This window comes from Oryx dammah, unplaced genomic scaffold (assembly GCF_014754425.2).
Source record: "Oryx dammah isolate SB20612 unplaced genomic scaffold, SCBI_Odam_1.1 HiC_scaffold_18, whole genome shotgun sequence".
NCBI classification, from domain to species: domain Eukaryota; kingdom Metazoa; phylum Chordata; class Mammalia; order Artiodactyla; family Bovidae; genus Oryx; species Oryx dammah.
This window is the reverse complement of record NW_024070202.1, coordinates 72,661,579-72,688,119: the sequence shown is the minus strand read 5'-3', so window position 1 is coordinate 72,688,119 and position 26,541 is coordinate 72,661,579. Positions and strand designations below refer to the sequence as shown.

General features: G+C 38.5%; 1 protein-coding gene across 2 annotated transcripts; it reads left to right on the top strand.

Annotated features, from left to right (window-relative positions):
- The first annotated feature begins 680 nt into the window (after positions 1-680).
- Positions 681-26,054, top strand: STEAP4 (STEAP4 metalloreductase). Of its 2 annotated transcripts, none has more exons than XM_040259777.1 (5): positions 681-776; positions 17,241-17,698; positions 18,316-18,843; positions 20,050-20,214; positions 25,642-26,054. In XM_040259777.1, the coding sequence occupies exons 2-5, from the start codon at positions 17,243-17,245 to the stop codon at positions 25,645-25,647; spliced, it is 1,155 nt and encodes a 384-aa protein (XP_040115711.1). In that variant the 5' UTR covers positions 681-776; positions 17,241-17,242; the 3' UTR covers positions 25,648-26,054. The 2 variants fall into 2 exon arrangements, with proteins under 2 accessions (XP_040115711.1, XP_040115710.1); XM_040259776.1 differs by lacking the exon at positions 25,642-26,054 and adding an exon at positions 22,256-25,528.
- The last annotated feature ends 487 nt before the right edge of the window (positions 26,055-26,541 follow it).

Sequence of the window (26,541 nt, the reverse complement as noted above, 5' to 3'; positions counted from 1 at the left end):
ATTATCATGGTTAGTTAAATTTTAAGCCATCACAGGTGTGACTCTTGAGCTTTTTCTAAGTAGAAAGACCTATCAGTCCAATATATATAACTGCACCATTATTATCCAATATTATATAAGTATACACACACATTGGCATCCTCATTAGTATCCCTCTCTCTTACTTGGTTTGTTTCCTTTGAACCATTTAATGTACCTAAATTAAGACCTCCAAATTCAAGATCATCCAGTTTATGCCCCCCCTCCCCAAACCCAAGGTTTCCAGGTAGAGGAGAAAGTTGTCACCTCTGAATTAAGACAGTATGGCACAGGAGGAAATGCCTAAAAGCCAAAACCAGGTGATGTCTTCTCAACTTTTCAAAGTAGCCTCTCTGGTTCCTTCAGAAAAGGGGTCCTCCTCAGCCTCTCCAAGCCTCAATCTGCCAGGGATGCACAAGATCTCAAAGGGTCTGGGGAAAATCCTTTAAAAACTCCACTGGCCCGAGATCAATATCAACATTTGCAGCAACATTTGCAGCAACAGTGGCAGCACCGGAATTTCTGGTCCTCCCAGCTGTCTGGGATTCCCAGCTTGAACTCTTCCTGGAAACGCTTTCTTCACCGCTTCTCTTGCGCAATCTAGCGAGCCCTCCTTCCGCTCTCGGGCTTCTTAAACCGAGTGTGGCTACGCGCCTGAGAACAGAGCACCGAGCAGCGACCCCTCCCAGCCTGGCGCTGGTTGCGCACTGCAGCAGCGGCGCTGGACCACAGCCGCTTCGGAAGCACCTCTCCCGCAGGTGGGTCATATTGCTGCCAGCCTACGCCTGGTACCTTTCGCCACAGGGCTCTCCTCCCTTATCAGCTTCTGTCCACCTCGAATCCCTGCTTCCAGGACTCCGCTCCGCAAACCTGCTGGCCCTGGGAAGAAGGTGCAAGACCACCCAAGGGTGTGGCGGGATGAGTTAAGCAATTCAGCAAGCAGCTTGCTTCCAGGAGTTTTCTCTCTTGCTTCCTCGGGGTGCAGAGGAGACCTAAGAAGGAAGACTTAGGGCTTTGGACTCCTCTCTGTATCTTACTTCTAGACAAAGGCAATCTCAGATCTGAGCACACTTCCTGGCCAAGAGCTGAAAATGCGTCCTGAGATTTGCAACTGCTTCCATCCTTGATCTTTAGCAATTGTTTTTCCAGAGAAATCTGCTTTGGAATGTAATCGATATGAAGAGTAAATAAAACCTTTGGTTCCCTGTTTGTGCAGAGGCAGCTGGAAGGTACTTTCCCCCTCTGGATAGTAATTTTAAAACTTTCTTTAGAAGATGACTGGTCTAAAGGAAAGTCAACTGGATGGAGAATAGGGCAGGGGTGGGACTGGAGAATTCTATTCTTAGTTCTAATTAGAAGTTCAACACCTCAACCTCAGTTTCCACACACATAAAATAAAAGATTATTGGAACAGAGTAGCCACAAAATCCACCTCTAACAAGGTAAAAACCCATGACTAAAGATGCTTGCAGGTTTGAAATACATTGAAAACTTCATCAATGATATATGTGTAACTAAGAAATTTCTTTCTTCATAATAATGCAGGTTTCACTTTTTTAGGGAAACTACCCAGTTGTGGAGAGACAGTCTTTTTCTACTGAATACCTTGGACTTGCACCACTTTTATCATTCATAGAATACTCTCAGCTTTCCAAACCAATTCTTCAGCCTAGCTGTGTGAGAATGTCCTATTCCGTATAAATGACAGTCATATAAATGTCACTCACATGAAAGAACATTTTTTTCTGATACAGTAGGTGTAATTTTATAAAATGGCACATTTATTTGAAGCAGTAACTTCTTTGAGATATGGCCTTTTGCAAGGCCCCAAGTTTTCCAGAATGCTGTGATTTAGCACGATATCAATACCTGCCTGTATTCCACCTGCATGGCAAACACCGCCACCCCAGAAAACAGGATGAAGCACTCCTTATTTATCAGGCTTGGAGGTTGTAAAGTAAATGGAACATGTGTATGGAGAAATTGGATCATGGCACTCTCTCCATCCAGTAACATTTATGGTGTTGCTGAAGTTCATGCGGCAACCTGAGGTTCAGAAACCAGCCTGTTCAAGGCCTCACCCCTAATTTGAGAATGATTTCCAGATGCCTGCCTTGCTTAAGCTTGCTAACTGGTATTAGAAGTAAGCAAATAAATTTTTATAAACCTGTGCTTAAATTGAAAACCCTGAGCCTTGTTCTGAACAGTTTTAAGAAAAATAGATTCATTTATCATAGAATTTCAAATCAAACGCTTGAGCAGTCACTCCACATTTCCTCAAGGACCAACCCTCATCATGCTACCATTATTCATGACATTATTAAAAGGGTATAAATTCTCTTTTTAAAGTTTCCTGAGTAGCTAATTCTGAAGTTGCCCTCAGAAACACATCCAGTGTTTCATGATCCTCACCACCCAGTTCTCTTTGGAAGTCATTTGGATCTTTTGTCAACTGCTATTTCAAAATTATTTCCTTTTAAAATCTTAATAAAGTTAATAAGCTGCTAGCAGAAAAAAAAAATACAATCACTTTTCAAACTTGAAGACTTGCCAGGGCACCTTGTAGGTTTCCTCTGGATTATCCTCTGAAAAAGTGAAAAACTCTTTTTAAAGTGTTAGTCACTCAGTTGTGTCCAACTCTTTGCTACCCTGTGGACTGTAGCCTGTTAGGCTCCTCTGGCCATGGAATTCTCCAGGCAAGAATAGTGGAGTGGGTAACCATTCCCTTCTCCAGAGGATCTTCCCCATCCAGGGATCAAACCTAGGTCTCCTGCAGAGAAGGCAAACTCTTTACCATCTAAGCGACCAGGGAAAAAGTGAAAATTAGTCACTCAGTCATGTCTGACTCTTTGCTACCCCATGGACTGTAGCCTGTCAGGCTCCTCTGCCCATGAAATTCTCCATGCAAGAGTACTGGAGTGGGTTGCCATTTCCTTCTCCAGGGGATATTCCTGACCCAGCGATTGAACCTGGTCTCCTGCATTGCATGCAGATTCTTTACTGTCTGAGCCACCAGGGAGAGAGGTCAATTATTAAGTGTCTGCAACTACATTTACTTATAAGTCCTACTCTAACAGTCTAGGACATGCTGTGGAGAGTGAAGTTTTCTGTGTGGGAATTATTTTTTTGAAGTTACAACTAGGCCAGAAGTAATAAGCTTTATAAGGCCTCTGAAGTCACCTGTTTGAGTGCTTTTGTACATTCTTCTGTGCCTTGTACATCCAAAGAGAACAGGTCGTTAGTTAACTATGAGGACAGTTAACTATGAAGAGCTCCACATTACATGTCCCACCTACCATGATATTTTAAATGACTTTTGGGTCATTTCCAAAATGGTTTTAACTAACACTTGTTATTTTATTGAGAAAAAATCAGGCCTGCAAGGAATAAAGCTAATAACTAAAGGATAACTAACGCTGAAAACAATACATGATAAGAAAACATATTTGGCCAACATACTTAAGCAATTGTTCTTACCAAATTATTATAGAAAAAGGATCAAAGAGTGTTTGCACTGTTTGAAGATCATCTTTCAGAAATACATCACGACAAAAATATATGCAATGTTCTACTCAAAGAAGCATTTCCACCATAATTAACTAGGCAGGACGTGACATCCTAATCTGAATGCTTCTCCACAATGTTCTAGAAGAGTGTTGTCTGCCATGTGTAAAGAAGCCTTACTATACTGAATTTTGATGGCTGCATATTTTTGAAGTTATTTTGAGAGACATATGTTACTTTTAAATGTAGATGATATGATCAGTCTTCATGTCAGGGTGAAGTTCACTTTTCATCTTATAAGGAAGGCAAATGTATGCAAAGGATAATTTTGAAAAGCTAGGAACTATAATTCTGAACACAAAGAAATCTAAGAGGTAACTTAATATAACTATATAGCATACCTCTTGGGGAGGGAGGTATCAGAACACATATTAGACCATCGCTTTTGCCTTAGCTCCAAATAAATTGAGAGAAAATAATGGTTCAAGCACAGAGCCAAGTGCTCCAATCAGATTTTCACTGGTGATGGCTCAATAACTGAGAAGAATCAGAACAGGAGAATGTGGCTAATGGTCCACACCGATCATACATCTTTCATCTATACATCTCAGTTTATAAGGCGTGGAAATAGCTTTGAGCCCAAATAAAGCAGTGGCTGAAACAGTTATGCACAGACTTTGGTAAACTTTCTTGTTCTGCTTCCCAGGCAGATTAGCACCCATCTCTGTACATTCAATGTCTTCACATGTTGTTTTACAGCAGTTTGATTATGTGTCTATATCCTCCCCAAGAAAGAAGCCCCATGAGGACAAGAACAGTCTAGTTTATCACTTTACCCCTCTTATGTAGCACAGTGCCTTGCACAGAGAGTTTGTTCAATAAATCTGTCAAAAACATGCAGTGTTTCTGTGTATCAAGACATTGCTGATACACTAATTTTTGTTTTTGAAAGATGCTAATAATTAGGGACATAGGAAGTTATATGCACAGATACTCCTGTGCTATACTAGTTAAGAAGGTCAAAGTGTTCAGATTTCAACTACCTGCCCTTTGGGAAGAAGCATGAGATTGCTTTATACTACATAAACATATAAAGTAAGTAGTGGAAATTATTCTGCTTTTTTAAAAGAATAAATAAATTTTAGGAATCTTGGTATTTCTTCTAATTAACCTTAATTTAATAACCCTATTATGTTGCTATCTTGGGTAAGATTCATAATAAATTATGAATAAACTATAATACTTTGGAATTTAATTCATTTTAAAGAGTGACATAATGCAATTAATGCATTTAACTGAGGTCATGAAAGTTGGAATATTGCATTTTTAAAGGTTTTAATTAGTTTAACTTAAATAAAACACTTGAGCCTTTCTTTTAATACCTGAAGGCATGGCATAAGAAATGAAGCCTACTGATTAGCTAAAAAGAACTGAGTTACATCAAATCATTCTTATTTTAGAAATGGCTATTTCTTTTCCAGTACCCAAGTATTGCTATTAAAGTGATTTCTTCACTGTGTTCAATTGCCCTGACATAGCAGTATGGGATATGGGAGGCACTTGAGGAGAAAGCAATCAGTAAGCTGGTAAATGATTCATTGCAGCTAATAATGGTTATCCCAAACTAAGATCCTAAACTCTTTTTTTTTTTTTTTTTAATGCATGTCTGAAAAACTCAAAAATATGTGTTTGGGAATGATGATACACAAAGAGGTCCCTGTATCTCTCTTCTGAAGGGAGCCAAGAGTCTAGCAGTATCAGACTTATAGCCCAAATTGTGTTAACTCCATGTGTGGGGTTGAAAGGGCCTGGGACCTTTGCTGGGGTAGAGGGACCCACATGGATTCTGTTTTCATTAAGAACTTATGAGCCTGAGCCTCCCTAGAAGAGGAGGAGAGGCTCTAAGGAAACAGATTGTAAGGCTTGAAGTCCAGAGTCAGGATTGAGAAAGTGTATCATCCTGTCAGTCCAACCATTTTCCCATTTGCATGGTCCCAGGCAGAGTCTGGGAGAGAAGAAGACGAGAGAAGGAGAAAAAGCCAGTGTGTGCCAGTAAATGGCTAAGGAAAAAAGCACTTGCTGATTTCTATGGCGTGAAATCTCCAAAGTTGGCTAATTTCAAACTTTCAGCTGGCAAGCCAGCTCCAACAACACCACACCACTAAAAAGAGCCACAATTAAAAATCTAGGAATTAAAAAGGAGGAGCTGATTCACTAAAATATATTTATCAACCAGCAGTGCTCTCAGGCTTGTATATCTTAGTATACATGAGAAGGGGGAAGGAGTTTCAAGAGCATTTTCTCTCCTGGGATAAGAAATGGAGCAGCTGCAAGGCCAGATCTTTCCATACAGCTCGAGCTCATGGGGTCTTGGCAAATATTAAAGGTACTCTGGCCATTGGGAATCCTTGCCTCCAAAGCCAAATTAAAACTGAAAGAAAATGGTACCCAAAAGAAGATGAAGGAGACTCTATAAAGGACATATAAAGCACCCCCAGGAGATTTCTAAATATTGTAAGGAGATGCTTTGAAGCAGATTGGAGTTACACCATCTGCAGGGTTAAAGGGAGAGAGGGAAACAGGATCAGATCCACAGGTTGGCAGTAATCAATATTCAGATAATTCCCAGTGGCCTCAAGGTGAGGATAAATGACTATTTATAGAAAATTTATTTAAACAAAGTTAATTCTGAAATGATAGAATAAATTCCTAAGTGTTTCTGACTACAGCAATCCTAGAAAAGCAAAATCCACTAATTGACACTAAATATTAAGTGGGCTTTTGCAATCACCAAATTAACCGATAAGCAAATGCTCAGGTATTAATAGTACGTACAAGTCAAATGCCACCAAATCAGTGAGATAGAGTTGTTTTCCTGATGGTGAATTGAGGTAAACGATAGATCTATTAGAAGTTGCTCAGAATTTAGTATGTAAACAGAAGTCAAGGTAAATTAACTTAGACACAACTGAAACCCTGACCTTTCTGTCATGAGCCCCAGCTTTAATCAAATGAACTAACCAGCCTAGACAGGGGCTAATGAACCTACATGATAAAATTCTTAGTCAGGGAATCATAAAATAATCTTCATTTATCTTGACAGATGCAACTGAGATCTAAATGTGAAAACACATATCAGAAAGATCCTTAACTGGATCAGAATTTCATCAAAGAACTAATATTAAAAATAGAGTTTCATCTAAAGTATAATTCAAATAGGTAATACAGATCCGCGTCACATTGCTCTCCTGATAATTCATTGGATGGTAGAGAAATGCTACTGACAGAATCATTTTAGCTATACAGCATGTCATAGCTAGTTGTACTTACTAGCAATCCACGTGGATATTTATCCCCATAGAACATCAACGTAAAAGTTTTATATTTAGCTATGTTCTTGTTACTTTATCAAGTTGTACAACTTGATTAGTTTCCTTTTGTGTCATTCTATTAGACAGCATAAAAACTAATCATCAGTAAAGTAGGGTGCTATGAGATATGTAACATTTTCTCCCAAAATAATTGAAATAATTAGTTTTTTAGCAACCAACCTACAGTGGTTTCTTTATTTAGACTAAGGGCTTTAGATGACAGATTTATGTTAGTCTATAGCTATTACTAACAGCTACTTCTATCTACAAAGCTAAAATAAGAAATGTACTATTATATTTTCAAATAACATATATAGACTGAAGATTGAACTGTCAAAAATTAGAAAATTCCATTGATTATGTTCGACTCTTCGTGACCCTGTGGACTGTAGCCTACCAGGCTCCTCTGTCCATGGGATTCTCCAGGCAAGAATACTGGAGTGGGTTGCCATTTCCTTCTCCAGGGGATCTTCCCGACCCAGGGATCGAACCCAGGTCTCCTGCATTGCAGGCATACACTTTAACCTCTGAGCCACCAGGGAAGCTCATTAAAATAAGAAATGTACTATTATATTTTCAAATAACATATATAGACTGAAGATTGAACTGTCAAAAATTAGAAAACTCCATTGATTATGGGCACATTACATTTTTTTATAAACAACAATCAGTGGTCTTTTTAAATCAAGGTCTTCTGATTTTGCTACAATAATATATAACTGTCAGTAAAAGAATATGTACTTAAATGTAAGCATGCTTGCTCTCCCTAAAGAGCCTTGATCTCACTAAATACAGAAATAGCTCCGTGAATAAATAGGATGGGTTCATGTATAATCGTAAGGTTTTTCTTAAAAAAATTTTGACCATTTTTTGCTTTCCAGTTATCCCTGGGATATATTAAAACAAATGCTCTGAATCACAGGAAGGCTGAACTAGTTGCAGAACTCCCTCCTGCCCCTATGCCTGGTGAGGAAAGGAAATATTTGATTGATGGGCTTCAGCTCATTACAAATATGTTGTCAAGTCATGTAGGGCTTTCAGAGTGAAATTCAGAAGGAATAATAAAACGGAAAGAAGGACTAAGAAGAATCCCTGTTTACAGGCATCAAATTAAAATGAAAAATCCTGCCACAGCATATGGAGTTTTAAAGTGTTATTTGTATTCTGACTCTCTGGGAGGTGCCAAGCCAGATCACTGGACTTGGAAACAGTAACCCTGAAGGAGGGGAGATGGGTATCTGGAGAGGACAATGTAGGAGGAATTCAAAACCTTGTGTGAAAACTCAGTTCAGAATTCAAGGCTGAATTCTCAAAGGGAGACAAGGACAGAATATCTTTAATACTGGTTTCGTCCAAATGTAACCAGGATGTTGTATGGCACCAAAGGAGAGGTGCTATGGAGGAATAACTGTAGTAGATTCATGGCTGGATTTGATCAAATTATAACTTGTGGCTCATGGAAACTCATTAAAGATTCCTTAAGGGAGTTACAGAGCAAAGCCTACTAAGTGTGTCTGGCATCCCTTGATCCTCTCCCTTGGGGTGCCTGAACACTCTTCAGTTACCATAAAAATAGGAATTCTAGGTTATCAATTATACCCAGCCAATTATTACTTAGAGGAAGAAATTTTAAAGTAAGTGAAATGTTTCCACAGCCCCTTATAAATTCCTCCATAGGCTGTTCTCCCTCTGCCTTTTTCCTCCCCATCATCTCTCTCCAGTGGTTCTCAGCTCTGGATGAGCTTGAGAACTCATTTGTTTGGTTTGTTTTTTCACCAAAAAAATACAGATTCCTGGGCCCAATCTCAGAACAATTGATTCAGAATCTCAGGAGGTGGTACCTGAGCATTTAAAAGCATTGATTTTTTTTGGTATAAGCATTTAAAAGAGGCAAATTTTGTAATTCTATTCCAACATTTCCAAACAAGACATTCAGATAGCAAATAAGTAAATGAAGAAGTCCGTACCTCAGACTAAATACTAAAAAAGAACAAACTATTTGCACCAACTATTTACACATGCACCAACTTGAATTGATCTTAAGGGCATTATGCTAAGTGGGAAAAAAAGAAGCCAATTTGAAAATGTTTCCTTTTGTGTGGTTTCACTTACATAAAATTCTCAAAATGATAGAATTACAGAGTAAAGATTAACGACTTTCAGAGGTGGGGGAGATAGCAGAGAGCGGGTCAGCTATGAGTATAACGGGGGTAGTAATGGAATAGCTCTGCATCTTGCTTGCAATAGTGGCCACGTGAAACTACACATGAGATAAAACAGCACAGAGCAACACAGCCAACGTGCTGGTGTCCGTCTCTCAGTTTTGATGTTGTCCTCTATAAGTGATGGAGGAAATGGAAAAGGAAGCACAAGAACCTTCCTGTGGATCTATCATTGCTCCCAATAAAAAGGTTTCTTTACTAACATCATTGATTTGTTAAATATAGTCATTTAAAATATGAAATTTTTGTATCCTGTTTGGATATTTCCAAATTCTTAATACTCTACTGCAGCTGCTAAGTCGCTTCAGTCATGTCCGACTCTGTGTGACCCCATGGACGGCAGCCCACCAGGCTCCCCCGTCCCTGGGATTCTCCAGGCAAGAACACTGGAGTGGGTTGCCATTTCCTTCTCCAATGCATGAAAGTGAAAAGTGAAAGTGAAGTCGCTAGGTTGTGCCTGACTCTTAGTGACCCCATGGACTGCAGCCCACCAGGCTCCTCCATCCATGGGATTCCCCAGGCAAGAGTACTGGAGTGGGGTGCCACTGCCCAATAGTTTATTACAGAAGTGATTGCAAGGAGAAGGAATGAGGTGCAAGGGGCTTAAAACAGGGAACAAGGGAAAGACAGGACAAAAGCCCATTAAGTTGGCCACTGTTACAAATGAGTTAGGGCTTCCCAGGTGGTGCTAGTGGTAAGAACCCACATGCCAATGCAGGAGACGTAAAAGATTTGATCCCTGGGTCAGGAAGATTCCCTGCAGGAGGAAATGGCAACCCACTCTATGCAGTACTCTTGCCTGGAGAATTCCCATGGACAGAGGAGCCGGGCAGACTATAGCCCATGGGGTTACAAAGAGTCAGACACGACTGAGGTGACTTGGCGCACACACAGATGAGTGGTGCTCTATTGCTCTGGGACTTCCAGAATTGGTTTGGCACTTCCAAAGAAATCTTATGAAATGTGTCAGAACTGTGTTCCAGACAATGAGAAGGGAAGCCCTTATCCACGGAGTCCTGTCCCCCACTGGCCTCTGATGGGGACATGGGTTGTACATGTCCGAGTGCCCAGAACAAAGATCAAGAGATAAAAGATTTAAAGCCCCAAAGTGAGCTTCTGTTAGGCAGTGGAAACAGAGCAGAGCTCAGTTATTGCCCAGTGACTAGAAATAGAACCAGGAGGATTTGAAGTGCAACTCAAGATGTATGCAACACAATTATCAACCTTAAAACTTCTATAACTTAATACAGAGTGACTAACTGCCCAATGGAATAACTATATTTCTTTCTATTAACTCCATCAGTGATATTTTAATATCTCCTTATTGTTTCTATATCTTTAATTTTCCCAGGGATGTCTCTGAATATTTAAGAGTGAAAATAAATTTTAATGGTTGCGGTAACAGCCCAAGTGTGTTATATTGGATTTCCAACTGCATTTTAAGAGGAAAATATTAAAATGTGAAAGAATTACAAACGAGGGAAATTCACACTTGAGCTGTTTTTATATCTATGTTCTCATAAATTCTTATGTGCTGAAGCCATTTCATACATGGTTTTACTTATAAGAAATAAGTGGGGAAATGGCTTCCCAGGTGGTAAAGAATCCACCTGCAATGTAGGAGATGCAGTTTCGATCCCTGGGTCAGGAAGATACCCTGGAGAAGGAAATAGAAACCCACTCCAGTATTCACACCTGGGAAATCCTATGGACAAAGGAGCCTGGTGGGCTATAGTCCATGGGGTCATAAAAGTGTTAGACACAACTTCCAGACTAAATAACAAGTGGGGAAAGAAGTTTATTAAAAATTACTGAATGTGATTTCAAATAAATTTGATAGATTTCCAATAATCACACTTATAGAAGTATAACGAACCCTTAATTTATAGAATTTACATAAATACTAAATTAATTAGATATTTAACAGATTGACTAATTAGATTCCAACCAGTCCATCCTAAAGGAGATCATTCCTAGGTGTTCATTGGAAGGACTGATGTTGAAGCTGAAACTCCAATACTTTGGCCACCTGATGCCAAGAGCTGACTCATTTGAAAAGACCCTGATGCTGGGAAAGATTGAGGGCAGGAGGAGAAGGGGACGAAGGAGGATGAGATGGTTGGATGGCATCACCAACACAATGGACATGGGTTTGGATGGACTTCAGGAGTTGGTGATGGACAGGGAGGCCTGGTGTGCTGTGGTTCATGGGGTCACAAAGAGTCAGACATGACTGAGTGGCTGAACTGAACGGAATTAGATTAAATTATAGCATATTAAATATTATCTTAAGAATGGCCAGCTTATTGAGTACTTATCATGTCTCAAGAATTGTTCTAGGATACATTAATTCATCTGGCCCTTACAATGTTTCTAAAGTAGGTACTACAGAGCTCTCATTTCACAGATAACGTAACTGAAACACAAAGAGCTTGAATAATTTGCCCAAGGTCACACACTAGTAAGTAGAGAACAAAATACTAATGTAGTATAATTAATATCTTCAGTGTTTTTTAAGTTTATGAAAGTTTAGAATAGATGCATGTGGGGGCCACATGATCAAAATAAAGTCTGGACTCTCTCTCTGCAATGATTCAGTTCAGTTCAGTTCAGTCACTCAGTCGTGCCCAACTCTTTGCAATCCCATGAATCACAGCACGTCAGGCCTCCCTGTCCATCACCAACTCCCAGAGTTCACTCAGACTCACATCCATAGAGTCAGTGATGCCATCCAGCCATCTCATCCTCTGTTGTCCTCTTCTCCTCCTGCCCCTAATCTCCCCCCAGCATCAGGGTCTTTTCCAATGAGTCAATTCTTTGCATGAAGTGGCCAAAGTATTGGAGTTTCAGCTTTAGCATCATTCCTTCCAAAGAATACCCAGGGCTGATCTCCTTTAGGATGGACTGGTTGGATCTCCTTGCAGTCCAAGAGACTCTCCAGAGTCTTCTCCAACACCACAGTTCAAAAGCATCAATTCTTCAGCACTCAGCTTTCTTCACAGTCCAACTCTCACATCCATACATGACCACTGGAAAAACCATAGCCTTGACTAGACGAACCTTTGTTGGCAAAGTAATATCTCCGCTTTTTAATATGCCATCTAGGTTGCTCATAACTTTTCTTCCAAGGAGTAAGTGTCTTTTAATTTCATGGCTGCAATCACCATCTGCAGTGATTTTGGAGCCCCCCAAACTAAAGTCTGACACTGTTTCCACTGTTTCCTCATCTATTTCCCATGAAGTGACGGGGCCAGATGCCATGATCTTTGTTTTCTGAATGTTGAGCTTTAAGCCAACTTTTTCACTCTCCTCTTTCACTTTCATCAAGAGGCTCTTTAGTGCCTCTTCACTTTCTGCCATAGGGTGGTGTCATCTGCATATCTGAGGTTATTGATATTTCTCCTGGCAGTCTTGATTCCAGCCTGTGCTTCTTCCAGCCCAGTGTTTCTCATGATGTACTCTGCATATAAGTTAAATAAGCAGAGTGACAATATACAGCCTTGACATACTCCTTTTCCTATTTGGAACCAGTCTGTTGTTCCATGTCCAGTTCTAACTGGTGCTTCCTGACCTGCATACAGGTTTCTCAAGAGGCAGGTCAGGTGGTCTGGTATTCCCATCTCTTTCAGAATTTTCCACAGTTTATTGTGATTCACACAATCAAAGGCTTTGGCATAGTCAATAAAGCAGAAATAGATTATTAAGATGATCCAAATGAGAATATGTCAATAAAGACATCATCCATCTCACTGCAGGAGACCAGCAACTTTGTCAAATCTGTATTTTGCTTGCAAATGTTCATTCCAATATAAAAGAGAGAAAAATAATATAGTAGGACAAATAATGAAAAAAACTGATAGGACAGACAGGCACACTGGCATTCTTTCATTACACTTACAAACCAGTTCCATAAAGTAAAAAATTATGGCATCATTCAGCAGTTTGAGGGTTTGAGTTATAACAACTAATTGTTAACTGATTAGAAATATAATATAGATTTCTACACTAGTTTGCCTTTGAAGATGCTGCTAAGAGTTTTTCAAAGGCATAGCTGTGTTTCTATATGATAGGCTCTGATCATCTCCAGGTGCTTTCTCATATAAAGTCACACCCTTCTCTGATACAGTTCAGGATATCAGTCATCAGCTAGTTTATAAAATGATTCAGTTGTTGTGATTAATTCAATTATTCAAAGAGTTTCTGTAGAAGTATATAAAAGTCTTATATATCTTGTCCCTTTTCTCTATAACTTCTGACTACTTATAAAACTCTGAAAGATCTGCCTGTAATATAGATATTAATACATACCTTCAGATAAGCTCAGGTAAGAATTCCTTTTTTCTAATTTGAAAAGATACATGCATTTCCATAGAAGCACTATTTACAATAGACAAGACAAGGAAAAAAACTAAATGTCCATCAAGAGAGAAAGAAGACATTGTATGTATAAACACTGGAATACTAGCCAGTCATAAAATAGAATGAAATAATTTAATTTGGATGCACTGAAATAAAGAAACAATGAAAAGAAAAAAGAATGAAATAATGCAACATGGATGGACCTGCATACTAAGTCGCTTCAGAGGGGTCCAGCTCTTTTCTACCCTATGGACCATAGCTGGCCAGGGACCATCCCTGACCATGGGATTCTCCAAGCAAAAATACTGGAGTGGGCTGCCATGCCCTCCTCCAGGGGATGGTCCTGACCAGAGATCAAACTCACATCTCTAATGTCTCTTGCATTGTCAGGCAAGTTCTTTACCCGTAGCACCACCTGGGAAGACCCCAAAGTAACTTAGACAAAGACAAACGTCATATGGTATCACTTACATGTGGAGTCTTTTAAAAATGATACTAATAAACTTATTTACAAAAAAGAAAGACTCACAGGTGTAGCAAACAAAATGGATGGTTATCAAAGCAGAGGGGTAGTAGGGAGAGGAGATAAATTAGGAGTTTGGGATTAACTTATAAACACTAATATATATATATATATATATATATATAAAATAGATAAACAAGGACTAACTGTATAGCACAGGGAACTATATTCAACATCTTGTAAGAACCTATAATGGAAATGAATATGAACAAGAATACACACACACACATATATATTTGCTATACCCTGAAACTAACACAACATTGGAAAAAAACAAACAAAAACAAAAAAATTCAGGTATTTTCCATAGGCTAAAATGAAAAGGGCAAATTTCTGAACTTGAAACTGGAGCCAATTATACAGAGTGAAGTGAGCCAGAAAGAAAAACACCAATACAGTATACTAACACATATATATGGAATTTAGGAAGATGGCAATGATGACCCTGTATGCAGGACAGCAAAAAAGACACAGATGTGTATAGCGGACTTTTGGACTCAGAGGGAGAGGGAGAGGGTGTGATGATTTGAGAGAATGGCATTGAAACATGTATAATAACATGTAAGAATCGAAATGCCAGTCTATGTCTGATGCAGGATATGACACGCTTGGGGCTGACGCGCGGGGATGACCCAGAGAGATGTTGTGGGGAGGGGGGTGGGAGGGGGGTTCATGTTTGGGAACGCATGTACACCTGTGGTGGATTCATGTCAATCTATGCCAAAACCAATACAGAATTGTAAAGTAAAAATTAAAAATAAATAAATAAATTAAAAAAAAAAAAAAAGTGAAAGCTTCATATACTCTGCAATCTGCATGAAATTCACTATATCGGACGTGAATAGTGATTAGGTCTGGTTTGAAATTCCACATCAAATTTATGGAGTTTTACTTTAAATCTATTTGGGTGAAAGAAGTAATGTCCTTAATACCTCCCCGCCCCACCCCACCAACTTCTCTCTCTCTTTACCCCTCCCTTCCTCCCAGTGTTCACTCTATTCTCATTCAGCTTCCTCTTCATCATGCACCTCTCACTGTGCCTGACACATAGAGCAAACTGCGGCTTACAACTCCAATGGTCCACCCCTCCAATATCATCCCATAAATATTTATCAACAAGTGCCTGGTCCATCACAGTCAGTGCTCTTTTTAGCACTGAGGATGCATCACTGAACACGAGACTACCACCCACTGCCCCCACAAAAAAGATTAACTAAAAGCTTACACTATACACTAAATAACAGGAAGAGAATTTTTTTGAGAAAATTTAGTATTGAATTAAGAAATAATATTTTTTGAAAATGGAGAGTATCCTAGATGATTGTATTAGATCATAAAAACTTCAAGAATTTTTATTTGATTTATTATTAATTTAAATTTCAAAATCTTAAAAAGCAACACAGTCAGATGGTTTATAACTTTATATCAGTTTATTTTTGCCCTGCATTTCTTTTACATTGGGTAAGATTAAGAAATCTTTTACTATATTGAAGTCATAAAGTTTATAACCTTTCCCCTCTAAGGTTATAAAATAATTCTCCATGGCCTCTTACCATTCTATTATAGGTCCATTTCTTTAAAAAAAAATACATTTCAAGCCTTAATATATTTTAAATTTACCTTGGGGAAGAGTGTGAGTATAGATTAAGCTTTTTCTTCCAATTGGTTATTTAGTTGTCATAATATTAGCTACTGAATAAGCCATCTTTTCTACGTCGACTTGAGATGCTAATCTTTATCATATAAATTTAGGTTCATTTCTGATTTTTTTTTCACTCTATTCCACTGAACATTTGTTATTCCTGTGACAGCAGCATGATATTTTAGATTTAAAATATTTAATAGAACTGGTCCTCTATTTATTAGAACTAGCCCACTTTTCAGAATGTATAGATTAAACCAGAGAAAATTGACATTTTTGTGAAGCTGAGGCTACCCACCCAGAGACATGCTGTACATTTCTATTTACATGAATCTTCTGAGTCTTAGGGGAATTTTAATTTTTTCTTCATTTGGATCTTGTACATATCTTGTGCGTGTGCATGCTCAGTCGACAAGTCATGTCTGACTCTTTATGACCCCACGGACTCTAGCCCACCAGGCTCTTCTGTCCATGGGATTTCCCAGGCAAGAACACTGGAGTGGGTTGCCATTTCCTTCTCCAGGGGATCTTCCCGATATATATCCTGTATCTTAAGTTCATTCTTAAATACTATCTCTATTTTGTTGCAGCTGTAAACAGGGCCTTTTCTTCTATTAAATCTTCAAATTGGTTTATTTTTCTCATATGAGAAAAGCATTGATATTAATTGAGTGCACAGACAAGATATTGAATTGCTTTTATGTGTACAGCACTTTTTCAATTGACTTTTGAGTTTTCCACGATTACAGTTTGATTTTCTACAACCCCTTTTGAATTTCTATACCTCTAATTTCTTTCTCCAGTACAACTGTGTTAGCTAGAATCCAAACAATAATATAGGATGTATATATTTATCTGGTTTATGACTTTATTAGAAATATTTCTAGTAATTCTCTTTAAAGTATGAAACTGTATTTTAGGTTGAGAAAGATACTTTGTATGTTACGGAAATATCTATTTGTTCGTTTTTAAGTAAAAATAAAGAAAAACTGTCAAATTTTAATGTAGGTCCACTTAGCATACATAAATATGGTCATATTTTTCTCTTTAACCTTCTAATATGGTGTATTCTGTTAATAGCTTTTCTAATACTGAATTTCTAGAACTAATCTTTACATTTTTAGAATAATCCTATCTGATCCAAGTGCACCATCTCTTAAAAGGCTACCAGATATCATTGATTAATCTGGGATTTTGCATTACTAAACATAAATAAGTTGGTCTATGATTTCCATATTAGCGCAGTCTTTGTCAGATTTTGCTCTTGAGAACTTTGGGAACTCAATAATGCAAGTACTAATGTAATAACGTAAGAACTCAATAATGCAGTATCATTGTGATACACATCCACGGTTTAAGACCACAACTGGTAAATGTCTTAGGTTGTCACTGCATTTCTTTATCCAATACAAGATTTTGTTAAATAAGACATATGAGAATATATGAGACAGTTTTTACTCCTTCCAAACTTTGTATGGAATGTGCTTGAGATAATTCATCAGAAGATGCAAACATCACTCAATCACTGTTTCCTTGATATAAGTTTCATTCCTTTTTACCATAACATTCATATTTTGTTTGGATATTTGATTATCTTTCAGTTATGGAGAAAATTTCTACAGATGCCTTTCCTCTCACTATGCATTCTTCAGAAAAGCAAGAAACTGTATGCATTTTTGGAACTGGAGATTTTGGAAGATCACTGGGACTGAAAATGCTCCAGTGTGGTTATTCTATTGTTTTTGGAAGTCGAACCCCCCAGATGTCCAGCATGCTGCCCAGTGGTGCAGAGGTCATGAGCTACTCTGATGCAGTCCAGAAATCTGACATTATAATCATAGCAATACACAGGGAACATTATGATTTTCTCACAGAATTAACCGACGTTCTCAATGGGAAAATATTGGTCGACGTCAGCAACAACCTCAAAATCAATCAGTATCCAGAGTCAAATGCAGAGTACCTTGCTCAGTTGATGCCGGGAACCCATGTGGTAAAAGCATTTAACACCGTCTCAGCCTGGGCTCTCCAGTCAGGGGCACTGGATGCAAGTCGGCAGGTAAGATTACAAGATAGATTTACACTCCATCTTTAAAAGTAAATGTCTTAATATGCACTTACCTCAAAGATTCTAAAACATAATTTCAAAAGAAAATATTTTATTTTGCTAATATGTGCCATGAATAGCTTTTCTGGGTTTGACAAAGTAGGGTAACCAATTGTAATGATTCATTTCCCATTATCTATACCCTGAGCTTTCAGCTTGATAGAACCCAATGGTGTCAACCTCTAGAGGCCTTCTGTCAGTACTAGAAAATAACACCGCTAAATTGTTGATGGATATCCTTTCCACTCCCATTACTTTGTATGAAATGGGTTCCATTTATTCATCAAGATTAAAAGCAATCCGTGATATGGCACCCACAAATACAGAAGAGAACACAAGTTGTCTGTACTGCAGAAAACCAAGTCTAATCATATCCATGCCATATGCCTAAGCCACTCTCAACTTAAAAGCCTGGTACTTAACTATCCAACATACATGTGCAAGTCTAAACCATTATCTCGTTAAATATGTTCACTCTACAGCCTTATTTCAGAAGCAGTAACTACTATATAACACCGTCCTCCATTACTAAAGAAAGAATAAATACAAAATTAATTATTTTAACCCAGGTGTTTATCTGTGGAAATGACAGCAAAGCCAAGCAAAGAGTGATGGATGTCGTTCGTAGTCTTGGACTTACTCCATTGGATAAAGGATCTCTCGTGGCAGCCAATGAAATTGAAAACTACCCGCTACAACTATTTCCAATGTGGAAGTTCCCCTTCTGTTTGTCCGCTGTTCTGTGTGTCTTCTTCTTTTTATACTGTGTAATAAGAGAAGTAATCTACCCTTATGTTTATGAAAAAAGAGACAGGACATTCCGTCTGCCTATTTCTATTCCAAATCGTGTCTTTCCAATAGCAGCACTTACACTGCTCGCCTTGGTTTACCTCCCTGGTGTTATTGCTGCCATTCTGCAGCTGTACCGAGGTACAAAATACCGCCGATTCCCAGACTGGCTTGACCACTGGATGCTTTGCAGAAAACAGCTTGGCTTGATAGCCCTGGGATTCGCCTTCCTTCATGTCCTCTACACACTTGTGATCCCTATTCGTTATTATGTACGATGGACATGGAACAACAGAACCGCTACCCAGGTAAATCTCTACTCATTTGTATTCTCCTATTTTTAAATCAAAGAGCAATCTTGCTACATCATATTCCATTTCATAATTATAGAAAATCACTCTTCTAAACATCTTTATTTTTTAAAGCAGCTACAATTATTAGACAGTTCATGTTTGTCTTGGGGAATTTATTGTTTTACTTTGGTTTTTTAACAAATCCTGTTGAAATCTCATGTAACTATTGAAGAGTCAAAGTTAGATTCCCAGGTTCACTTGGATCCATATCTGTATTCTCAGGATTCACTGGTACACAGATGTGAGGGCTCAGGAAAACCTAATGAACCTACTTGAGTTACTTCAATAAATGGAAGCCAAAATTTAAAGTTTCTATTTTTATGCATGCTACTTTCTTTTGGAAGTCCAAACATGAATATAGGAATGTAAACAAATTTACAAAAGGGTGTTTATAACTCCATTAATGTTTGTCTTGTGGGATGCCATCCTCAAACAATTCTGAGCAAATGTCAAAAACTATATTCTGCACAGTCAAAATATTCAGAGAGAATCAGCATGGGGAGTCTTAAAGCAGTCCCAGAGAAAGTTCTATACATCAGTTCTGGTTTGGAAATAATTGGTTTTGATCAATCCTACTGCAGTGTCAAAGTTTATTAGTCAATAACTCATTGATGGTGTGTCTGTGGGATTTCTATACATTATTTCCGTAACAAATACATAGCATGTCCTTGGGTAATAGTCATGTTACAGGGGCCAGATTTCTCTCAAGATGTGTTACAACAGACCTGAAGCTACATTACAAAAAAAAAAAAAAAGGAAAAGAAGTCAAACTTTATGTGTGTGAATAATCAGCATATAAAGCAGGAAAACAGAACCCTGATGTAATCGTTTGAGAACATCAATTTTTGCTTGGGGAACAAGAAGCCATATGGTAAAGAAGGTTTAAGTAAATGTTTACTTTGTTTTAGGATTTACAGGGTCAATTAAAATTCTCTGTATAATTTCTGGAGTTAACTATCATAGTGAAGTCCTAATAGAACCAATTACTTTTTCTATCAAAAAACATAATATCTAAGTGTAATTATTTTCAGTGACTCTTCAGAAATGTTATACAACTTGCGTTGAGCAAAGAAACAATGTAGAGGTATTTTTTCATCACCTTAAAAGTTTGGGCAATTTGTAAAAAATGAAATTTTAAAAAATTGCTTCTAACTATTTTAGGCAATAACCAAGAAAGAAAATCCATTTAGTACCACTACCTCCTGGCTCAATGATTCATATATCTCTTTGGGGATGCTCGGATTTTTCCTGTTTGTACTCTTGGGAATCACTTCCTTGCCATCAGTTAGCAACATGGTCAACTGGAGAGAGTTCCGATTTGTCCAGGTAAAAGGACTTCATGATTTAATCTACTTTTTAATGCAAAATGATTCTGAGTTTACAAATATTCTGATTTTTCTCTCATACCCGCATAAATTTTCATTTTGCTCCATCAGTTCCCTAGCAATCACATAAAAATAGCAACTGAAACAAGTTCAGATTAGAAAAGCTAAACTCTGGAACCCAAAGGCAGATTCCATAATGGTTTGATTTCCTAGCAGGACAAGATTCCTGACCACTCCCAGAGACACAGCTAAGAGTACAGACTGAAAAGCATCAACTACTATTGAACCCTGTGTATGGAGATATACTAGGCTCAGGGTGGAAAGAAACCCAAACACAAAATTTCTACTTCTGAAAATCAACTTTAGAATATGGACTTATGGGTATAAAACTTTCTATGCTAGCCTGTCATCGTACCAGATTTAGTGCTGGTCTGTAAGATGGAAAATCAGTGATTCCACACATCAACCACCAGATACGTCATTAAAGGCAATTAGTAACTAATCTTGTAGACCAGCGGTTTTCAAAGTGTGGCACCTGGACCACCAGCAGCAGCATCACCTGCGATCATGTTAGATATAAATCCTCATGCCCCTCCCCTACCAAACTGAATCAGAAACTCTGGAGGTATTGAGGCAGGAGTCAGATGGGCCCCAGGTTGAACAATTTCTCCCCTGTGGACAAAAACCCCATAATAGAAACTCCATAAAAGCAGGATGATGGAGGAGGCTGTGCCCTGCACAGATACCAAATTAAAAAAAAAAACACACACACATTCCTCGTTCTTAAAGTTAAGGAGACCTCCCCAACAACACATGCACAGAAAGGCTTCTTGGAGGTAAAAAAGGGAGGGGGTGACACCTCATAGTAAGCAATGTCAACTACCCATGAGCCTCTTCACTATTCACTAGACTCCATCTTGGCAAAGAGATGAGCTTCCACACATGAAAGGATCCTGAGATATACCAGATATGGCCTCAGGACCACACAAATCAAAATGATTGGCCAAAGGAAACCCGGAAGAATAAAAGTAATTCAAACTGCCACGAAAGGGTGACTAAGCAACTCTCTCTGAGCCTGCCCATGCGTCTACCCACACATACTATACTCTTTTCCTCCTAATAAACACTTTGTTTGCTTCAGTACTTTTTGTCTTTGTGGGAATTCTTTTTGGCAAAACCAAAGAGTCAGGGTCTTGTCACTGACCACTGGTCTAGTGGTTAGGATGTGGTGTTCTCACCACCTCGACCTGTCCTCAGTCTCTGGCTGGGAACTGAAGCCCAGCTTCAAGTCACTGCAGGCCGAGGTCATCCGAAATCATCCGAGATCAGTAAGGCCCAGCAGTTGGTTTGTTTTCACAAGACCTCTGGGTGATTCTGAGGCATATTCCTTGAGAACTAGTGTAACGGAATAGACCATTAGTAACGGAAGTCAGAATTGCACTTTATAGAACTGTTTGAATTCCAGTCTTACAGTTTCTCCCAGAGACCAAATGCAGTCAACATTTTCTCATGTTTATACCTTTATTCAGACATTAAGACAGAAATAAACACTGGGCTTTGTATGTAGGCCTAAAGAAACAACCAACCAAAAGTAAAGTTTGCTAACTGCTGTTTACTGCGATACCATTCAGCTAGTATCTGCTTTTAGTCAGCAACATACACTAATGTGGTATTTCTTGAGGACATACTGTGTTTTGTTCATCTCTGGCCTCCAGAAAAGATGATCCAGGAAGGAGTGTTACCCTTGAAAAAGAAGGTACATTACTTATTCAAATGCAAAAGAATCTATTCCTGGGAACCTTTCTCATCCAGTTAGGTTAAGATGAAACCACCAGGTCATTTGTAAGGAGTCTTTTCTTTTTTTTAAATGATACAACAATCATCCTGAAGGAGAGTTAATGTTTTTTCAATTCTTGGCAGTGTTCTAAATACTACAGGTTTCAAAGGCTTGTGGCTTTGACGAATACCCTTCACTGACTCACAGTATTTCACGTGAAAATGTAAACAGTGTTAATGTACATGTTTTTGTTTCTTGTTTATAGTCCAAACTGGGTTATTTGACCCTGATCTTGTGCACAGCCCACACCTTGGTGTACGGTGGGAAGAGATTCCTCAACCCTTCCAACCTTGTGTGGTATCTCCCTTCAGCCTACGTGATTGCGCTGATCATCCCTTGCACGGTGCTGGTGATCAAGTTCATCCTCATCCTGCCATGCATAGACAAGACCCTTATGCGGATCCGCCAGGGTTGGGAAAGGAACCCGAAATACTCAGAATCGGCATTGAATGGAAAAACAGATATTTAAAGCAAAGTTCAATTCACCTGGACTTCTTAACCATGGTGTTGCATGTTTAGAGAAGAATAATTAGTGCAGTGAAGAAAGTGTTTTTCTCCCACCATGGGCTGAAGTTTGTGAACAGAGAAAGAAATCATAACTGACTTTGAGAAATGGGACACCATTTAATCTCAGGTCCATGTGGAATCACTGCTGGTCTCTGCCTCTCCTTTTTCTGGAGGTGGGGGGCTGAATCGCCATTAGCTTTGTGGTTTCACAATAAGAAGCTTCTTTGCTGTGGGCAATATGCATGACCTAATGTCTTGCAAAATCCAGGGGAAGTACACGTAGTTTCCTTCTCTGATTCAAGGGCTGAGTAGAGTGAAAGAGAAAATACTAAGATGGTGGCCGCTGATAAGGGCTTTATTAGATCTGTCTGAAAAAGAGGGCCAAGGAAGCAAAAGGAACGAGATTTTTATTCTGGTTTTTGGAAGTGCAGGTGATTATAAATATTGCCATGGTAAATTCTGTAGTTATGTGTGCTTTTTGATATTTTTTTTACCAATCTGGATATGTAGTGTGGGGAATTATTTTATAAAACAATAAAAATTTCACAATAGATTAGAAATAATCATGGAGTGGATATATGCAAACTTATACAGTTGTCATAAGATCGTTCCTCCACAAAGGAATAAGTATAAAAAAGATTGAGTTAAAAATGAGAGATATCCACTTGGATTTTCTCAGTGTACCGTAAGTGAAGAAGAGTTGATAAAAGCCCTAGTGCAAAAAGTTAAAAAAAAAATTAAAGTTTATAAAGTTTATACCACATCAGGTTTACTATTATTTAGGTTATGTGCTATGCTTTGTAAATAACATATTCCAAATTTGTTCATTATTAATCATCTATGAAAGGAATTGCTAGTATAAAAAAGTAGCTTCTACAATTTATCATAGTTTGTTATAAATTTAAGCAGTGAAGTTAAATGAATAATGAAAGTGTAAATTGGACCAATACACAGATGAGAGAGAATTTTGAAGTCTTAGGCGAGAGAGGTGTGAGCAGCAGTTTGTAATAGGAGACTTGGTTCTTTCTCATGTTCTAGCTGGAAGGCAGGATGCTTTTCTCTGCTTTTCGGTGATAATGATGCCATTTCCAAGATGACCTTCAGCAGGATTAGCCTTCCTGGCTCATATATGGAGCTGAGAGGAGCCTTATGTATGACCTTTCCACAAGCCAAAATAACCAAAAGTCTTCAGATTTGACAATTTTCTGCCTGCCTCACACAGGCCATTTCTTTTACTTTTTACTTTCACTATCATATATTCTATATGACATTATACAAAATGATTACAATATATTAAAACATCACCCACAATCCAGAATATTTTTCTATAAAATGTTTTGAAAATAGTTCTACCTATACTGTATATTCAATTGTGTATCCTTCCTTTTTCACTTAATATACTACAGCTTTGTTTGCTTACTTACAAGCTTTATATATTGAATCAGTGGCTTCATGATATTAAATCAAATATGCATTTATTTTACCACTGCTCTAATTCAACATTTAGGTTATATCCATTTTTTACTGAAACAACATTTCAGAGGATACCTTAGCACTTATAACTTTAGTGTGTATTTTAATTTACTTCTTCAGAATACTTGCGAAGAATTGGGATTAAAAATTAAAAAACATTGAATGTAATTGCCGAATTATTTCTGAAGTTAATACCACTGGCACCATATGAAGATGTTGGTTTCATTATACCCTTCAGTCCAGTTCAGTTCAGTCGCTCAGTCGTGTCTGACTCTTTGTGACCCCATGGACTCCAGCACGCCAGGCTTCCCTGTCCATCACCAACTCCCAGAGCTTACTCAAACTCATGTCCATCAAGTCAGTGGTACCATCCAACCATCTCATCCTCTGTCATCCCCTTCTCCTCCCGTCTTCAATCTTTCCCATTATACCCTTACAGATTTTTTTTTTAAATTTTAGCTTGTGTTAATGAGAAGACACCCAGAATATATGTTCCATTCATTTATCCTTGATCTACTCAAGGATTCAGAAAAGCTTGAGACTTTGAGCAGAGCTGTGCTGTGTGGTGAAGACCCCAGGGCATCAGTGAGAAAGACAGGGCAACTGTCACTGCTCATTCATTCTATTTTATGCAAAATACCCAAGTATTGTAGGGTTGGCCACTGCCTTTTGGCTAGATAATTGGTTATCTAAAGGTTAAGTACTATCCAGGCTAATCAAAAGGAAACCTTTGGGGTTAACCATATTCCTTTTTTGGTAAAAGAGTAAGATTTTTACTGGCTCTCTGGTCCATTACTAAGACTAGAAAATGCCACTCTTAGGTTAAACAAGGGGCTGCCCAGGTGGCTCAATGGGTAAAGAATCTGCCTGCAGTGCAGGAGACATAAGAGATGTGGGTTCAGTCCCTGGGTCAGGAAGATACCCTAGGATTTAACATGGCAACCCACTCAAGCTTTGAAAAAAAAAAAAAAGCTTACCTATGGTAAAAAGGATTCTGCTTTTATAACCTAGTAAAAATGTTCTTCCTGGGTACTTCACAAAAGGCATCCAGGAAGCCAGATATTCCAGAGCACCCCTGGTGGTTTTGGCATCACAGTACATTGCTGGGCATGACCCTCAGCCTCACCCACAAGGCTCCAAGCCCCAGCAGCTGACCAGAGAAGCTGGTTCCCTCCTTTCACCCCTCCCAACATCCATTCCCAAGCCATCAAACCAATGTGCCCATCCTAACACAGCTGATTCCCCCAGTTTTCTTAAGGTGGAAAAGAGTTTGAAACAGAAACAGGTGTGTTGTGTGAACTACAGTTCTTTTTAACTGTTCCAAACTATTCTTCTACATTAAAAAAGTCAGACTAAACTTCCTCACTCCACATACATTTCCTGTATTCTAGGAACGTGTTTATTATACGATAGACCTTTTATTTTTGTATGTATTCCCCATATTAAGGGATGACTGCTTTTGGAAATGTGTACTTATTAAAGATTGTTTTAAAAGTTTTTCCAGTTGAATAATCATTCTGGTGTTGACTCATCTGCATTCCAAAGAAAGTGTCTTGAAGGTTTTGGTTTACAGTAGTTCCAGCATCTGGAACTAAAAATAGTTTCTTTTAGGGATAAGGAAAAGGAAAGGAAGTACAGTGGCTGGAAAGCACGATAGTGGATTTCCAGCTTCATGTGATACATGCCTACGCTCGGCACATGACGTATTCCAACATCCCGCATGTTTCATTTTTTACCCTCAGAGAGGGAAAAAGCAATAGCAGGTCAAACAGGTAGGGGGTCAAACTATCCCACACTGGACTTTTGGAAGAAAAAGAAAAGGCCTTCCTTCATTCTCCCAGGTGGATGCCACCCAGACAAGGCAACTGCCTTAATGGGTAGACTGATTTCAAGTTGAATTTTAACCTGTGGGACCAGACATGAAATGCCTTGGGCAACTGAACAACTTCAGCCCTGATGGGTGTTACCTTTCTTTTGAAAGCAAAATAAAAACAGATAAATAAAGAAAGAGTCAGCAACCTTGAGTAAGCTAGAAACTGACAGAACAAAGTCCCTTTTAGAAAGCTACTTTAACTAGACATTGCATTCAAGAGCTCTCCATGTGTTTACAGTTCAAGGATCACAGAAGAGTCATGATAACAATGAATGCAAATATAATGAATTTGATCACTAGCAGCTCAAAAGGTTCTGGACCTCCTCCTCAAAGCAAGGTGGAATGGCAGTCAAGTTGCTACACACAGAGCTTGCAATTTCCATTCTCCATTGCGACTGTCCTCACCACTACCCTTTTAATACACACACACCAAAAATTTCCCTGTATGATTGATCCTCCTCTACTTTTCTACAGTGAGTTAAGATCACAATGTTGAAAAACCCTCCAGTCTTCCAAAGCTTCATTCAGTAGCATTCAGGAGAAGGGGAGTAAGTCACCCTTCTCTGCATTACCTTTCTGAAGTTTACAGCAAAGCCGAGCTCTCAGATACGAAGAAACAAGAAATCGATCCAACTGAG